At 24.3% G+C, this 5,601-nt stretch overlaps 1 protein-coding gene across 1 annotated transcript; it reads left to right on the top strand.

Moving 5' to 3' along the window:
* Positions 1 to 366: 366 nt before the first annotated feature.
* LOC129609279 (beta-mannosidase-like) lies at positions 367 to 4,257 on the top strand. Its single transcript, XM_055521212.1, has 7 exons — positions 367 to 477; positions 833 to 1,083; positions 2,566 to 2,673; positions 2,778 to 2,988; positions 3,341 to 3,733; positions 3,835 to 4,035; positions 4,102 to 4,257. Exons 1-7 carry the CDS (start codon positions 367 to 369, stop codon positions 4,255 to 4,257), a joined length of 1,431 nt encoding a protein of 476 aa, XP_055377187.1.
* Positions 4,258 to 5,601: the final 1,344 nt, after the last annotated feature.

Below are 5,601 nucleotides of genomic sequence, written 5' to 3'. Positions count from 1 at the left end.
TAAAACTATTTCCTCAAAAAAAGGATAACAAGAATGTTCCTAATATAGTCTTAAAAGAATGTATCTAAAACGGTCTTAAATTTTTTTAATTGTATTTGTAACCGTGAAGAAAAACATAGGACCACAATAATAAATTGAACATTCTCTGAAACGCAATGAAATTACAACATTCTCTGCAAAAAGTTGAACTATTCATGCCCCAACAAAAACTAAATAATAAAGTCAAAATTATATCGGAAGCGCTGTGGACTCGAAAATCACCTTAGTTATGGAACATTTATTTAAAAACATATTTAATTTTTATTTGTAACTTTATGTAGATTTTTTTAGAACCGAATTATATGCGCGAGACCGAATTATAGCCGTATGACTGAAGAAAGATGCCCTGATTTAACAACATTACACAAAAGTGCAATAACCCCATTTGATTTGTTGGAAATTTTTGGTCGAAAATACCGTCGAATTGGATGTTTTTCTGTCCCTCACACAAATAATCATTTTTATCGTTTTCATTATCCTATTGAACGATATTTTCATATACCAAAATCATTTACAAATAAAGAAGATTTAAGAAACTTTTATTTTGAGATCATTTTTCGACACATTGGACTTATTGAGAGTCAAATGTGTCTATTATAATTTAAAAATCTTAATACCGAAATAATTCAATCGATTAACATTAATTTAGGAAAAAGTTTAACTTATATTGCCAAATCAAATTCAGGATATAAACATACAAGAGCAGTATTACAACAAATGATACTAATAATTTTGAAAATTTAATAAAAATTTTATCATTATTTTGAAAATAATAATTCAATAAATTTTACAGATTTATGATGGGGAATGGCATCGTCTTCAAGTTGAAATTATTCCAATGAGAGAAGTGATTGAAAATAATGATGACAATTATGAAGAATATTGGAGTAAAACAATTAAATTTCATGAAGATTGTATTCTTTTTGGTGAAGGTAATATTCTAGATTCAACACCATTTAATACAATTGATCAAATTGGAATATTTTTTAAAAATAATTTAAAGAATTCGTTTACAGATGTAAGATTTTCTATAACTATAGGCAAGTTTATGTATTAGAAAAGTTTCTATTTTAGTTCAATGTGCTTTGAATGAGGATGCAGTATAATTATGAAGAAATAACATGTAAAAAAACTACATAATTAATAAACAGATTATTTGAAAAGTGTTACTAAATTAAGAAGGAATTTTCTATTAAATACGCTATGCTTAATAAAATTCTTTAGCTAGACTTTAATACATTTTAAAACTTGCATTTATTTTAGGTACGCTTACTTTAGGTACGACATCAAGAGTTTAAATTACGATTTTATGGCTGCTATTTGTCGTTCTTTGCCAAAAATGAAGAAGCAATACGTTGTAAATGCTCTCTAGTATCTGACTACTCAGTATTGATACACACATGCCTATAATATAAAAAGAATTTCAAAAAATATAATTAATAATTTTGGATTTATTGGACTTGGTCACAACAAAAATACTTTAGTTAAATTTAAAAAGATAAGCAAAAATATCATATTCGCAGAGATTTATTAAAATTTATTATATGAGGGGTGGTCAAGCTCTTCGTTAATTCAAGCCATATTTAAAAATTTGAAATTTTTCGAGAGCCAAAATTTAAATTGTATTAAAAAGTTATCATTCTTAACTTTCATATCATTCTTAACTAAAATGGAATTAAATTTTTATATTAAATAATTTCCATTTATTTTTCAGTAACTTAATTTAACTTTTTTAGTAAAATTTTTGTAAAATATATTAACACAGAGGTTAAAATAGAACTTGGGTATATTTATCATTTGACTCGGGAGTCGCAGTTTGCCACACCAGTAATATTGTTTACTTTTTAGAATTTATTGTTTACCACTTTGTTGAATCATAACGTTAATTCAAAGAAAGTGTACTAATTCACACTATACCAGCCATAAATAATTCTGTCCAAATATTGAAATTAATCATCACTTGCAATAGTTAACTGGACTTCTTCATAAATCGGATAAATTATCGGAAGCTGTACAACAATAAAAATTTTAATAAAATGTTAATGAGAATTTTCTACAATCAATGTTGAAACTGAAATTTTATACATACATATATTATTTTTTAAATTTCTCTTAAAATCTGTAACTATATACATATATGTATGTATATATAAACACATATTTGTTTAACACAGGTGTAAACAGAAACTTCCATTGAGCAATTTAGAACAATTTGCTTTTTGAACATTTCCAAACTTTGAATATTAATACATATATATATGTAAGTATATTTTCTAGTATAATTGATCAGTCTTTAATTTTAATATTATTATTTTTATATTGTAGAATAAACTTGGAACAACAACAACTTTTAATAACAAATATGAATCATATTTTAATAACAATTAAAAATTTTATGAACCGGCATTGTTTTTTTATTTTTATTGTAAATATAGTGAAATGTAAATATGTAAACGGTTGTAATACTTGTAAATTTCACATTCTGTTCGTCAGCCATACGAATTAATATACACTTATACAATGTAGATCGATAAGAACAGAAACTGTACAAAATATTAAACGTATAGGTCATCATGCAAGTACAGCAATAATTGCTGGTAATAATGAAAATGAAGCTGCATTAGTGCAAAATTGGTAAGAAATTTAATTTTAAGATTTAAGAACTCTAAATTGTTAAATTTATTTTGAAATATTAAAATAAAATTTATTCGACATAATTTATATTATAAAATTTAAAGGTACAATACAAAATCTGAGCAGAAACGTTTTGAAAAAGAACATCGGCTTTTATATAACGCAACAATCAAAGATAAGTTAAGAAAATTTTATAATCATCCATTAAGACCAGATCCATTAACATCATCACCATCAAATTGTGATAAAACTATTGAAGATGATTTTATACCACCACAGCCACAAGATCCAAATTATGGTGACAGTAAGTTATATGTTAATAAAAATATTCAGTTTTATTTCAATTTGATTTTTGAAAATCATTTGGGTCCAAAATTTTTCTCGAATTAATTTTCATTCATTTTAGAATTTATTTATTTCAATTGTTACTCAAAGAAATCCATAGCATCACCAATTTTTTAAGATTTTATTAGAAAACTTTATTACTCTCGCTCTTTTACAATAATATTCGATCTCCATTATTATTTAGAAAAAAATATGATTCTGATGTAACCTCAAAATTTTCCAAAAAAATTTTAATAAAAATAATTTATCACAATTGTTATAAAAATTTTTTTGTAATTATTGTTTTTTTTTAGTACATTTCTATGAATATTTTCGTGATTAGTCTGATCCAGACGTATATCCAATACCAAGATTTTCATCAGAATATGGTTTTCAATCATTACCACAAAAATCTGCATGGGATAAAATTATGTATAATCATGATAATTTCAATGATTTGTTAGAACATCGTCAACATTTGCCATTTGGTAATGAAATAAGATCATGTTTAATATTCCGACAATTACCATTAATAACATCAGATCAACCAGATTATGCTGAAAATATTATATACTTTAGTCAACTTACACAAGCTTTAGCCACAAAATTAGAAACTGAAATTCTTCGTAAAAATCGTAATAGTAAACATAATACAATGGGTGCATTATGTTGGCAATTAAATGATGCTTGGATGGCACCATCATGGTCTAGTATTGATTTTAATGGAAATTATAAGGTAAAAAAAATAAAATATACTAACTAAGTTTTACAATTCAATAATTTAAATCTTTTGTTATTTAAATTTTAATAAAAAAAATTAATATTAATTATTTTTAGATTCTTCATTATTGGGCTAAAGAATTTATGAAACCAATATCAATAATAGCACATTCAAATAAATGTACAAATGATGTTGAAATAACAGTTATAAGAGATACCATCGAAAAGTCACCATTAACCTTTAATATTATTCGGAATACTTTCTTATATAATACATTATCTCCAGCAAAAATATATGCAGCTAAAACTATTTCTGTTGTAATTACTCTTCCTTAATACATGTAACACAAAAAAATATTTTAAAATTGATTAATTATATTTTAGAAACCAAATAGTGTATTGTCAGCTGATACATTCCAACTTGAATCAAATTTAGATCCAAAAACATATTTTTATGAGATTCTTCTTAAAGATGGTAGAGGTGATACTATTGCTAAAACATATCATTTTCCTCAACCTATTAAAAAAGCAGTCGGATGAAGAGATCCAAATATAGAGGTAAAATTTATAATTTTAGAATAATACTTAGTTAATAAATTGCTTAATTTTTCATTTAACCAAAAAAAAACAGGTGGAAATTTATACAAGCAAATATCAGGCTCCAATTTCAAGTATTAGTATTGGTGTTAAAGTTAGTTATCCAGCATTATTCGTTTACATAGAAATTGTACATGATAATATTACAAGTTATACATTATCAGATAATGGTTTTATACAAACTGATCCAATTAAAATGATTTATTTAGAATATAGAAATGATTATAAAATATCAACAGAACATATTAAAATTTATACAGTAAATCAATATATGAATGAAAATTATCCAACAACTGAAGAACTACCAGAAAGATGTAAAAAATAGAGATTTTTTGCTTTGTATAAAATTGTATTAAATATTTATTATGAGAAAATTTCTTTTTTAATGATTAAAATTATGTATCCAAAAAATTCCTATTGTACTTTTTTAAATTGTGTATCCGAAACTTTTAATTATTATAATCTCTTGTATTTTTAAATTACCTTTATTAGCGTAAAATTGATATTGGATTTGATTGCTCAAATAAAAATTTTATTGCTTAATGTAGCAATTCATTATATTAAAAATTCGATTCAATCTGCAATCCAAACGTACATAGTACGTAAATAAATATATTTATAAAAAAATAGTAAATACGTTAATTTTCTGAATAACACCCGAATCATAACAGCTTGAAGTTTACCATATTAAAGTTTAGTTTAGAAACTAGAGAAAATTGCAAAATTACGTCGATTAATTGAAAAACTAACAAAAATTTTTTTAAAAATTAAAAATTCAAATTTTTCAAACTCTAAACACACGCAACTTCGAAATTTGAAAATATCACAATGAAGAGGAATATCAATTAGAAAGCCGTTGTTTTAGGCTCCCCAAAACATATTTAAAGATAGTAAAGTACTTAGAAAGAAAATTCTGTGTATTTACGTGAAACTTTATTATATTTTAAAATTTATTATTTCATGCAAACAAAAAAAAAATTTTCTTATAAAAATGGTAAAAATTGAATTTGAACTCAAGCATATTTTTTTTGTATAAACACAAAAAATGTCAAAATTTTGACGGATCCACCCCTAAGTCCGGTCTAAAAATTTACCAGTGACTACCCTTAAGCCTCGCGGTCGTACTGCAATTCTAAAAATCTAAGTCTAGGAAATGTTTTGAAAACTTTTAACTTAATCTAATAACACATTCACACAACAACTAACAAACTCAACAACATTCACACAAAATATATAGGAACTAACTCTTAATATAAACCACCAAATTATAGTATACATATATTTTTT

The sequence above is a fragment of the Condylostylus longicornis genome, unplaced genomic scaffold (assembly GCF_029603195.1).
Source record: "Condylostylus longicornis isolate FDR11 unplaced genomic scaffold, ASM2960319v2 ptg000038l, whole genome shotgun sequence".
Classification (NCBI taxonomy): domain Eukaryota; kingdom Metazoa; phylum Arthropoda; class Insecta; order Diptera; family Dolichopodidae; genus Condylostylus; species Condylostylus longicornis.
The sequence above is the reverse complement of the archived record's forward strand: the minus strand, read 5'-3'. Positions and strand labels throughout refer to the sequence as shown.

What these genes read in the sequence shown, in the direction of transcription:
- LOC129609279 (XM_055521212.1), top strand. Translation starts at nt 367, where the DNA reads ATGACTGAAGAAAGATGCCCTGATTTAACAACATTACACAAAAGTGCA. An exon ending in GTCGAATTGGATGTTTTTCT is followed by an intron (nt 478 to 832) that starts GTCCCTCACACA and finishes TAAATTTTACAG; the next exon opens with ATTTATGATGGGGAATGGCA. An exon ending in ATTTTAATGGAAATTATAAG is followed by an intron (nt 3,734 to 3,834) that starts GTAAAAAAAATA and finishes AATTATTTTTAG; the next exon opens with ATTCTTCATTATTGGGCTAA.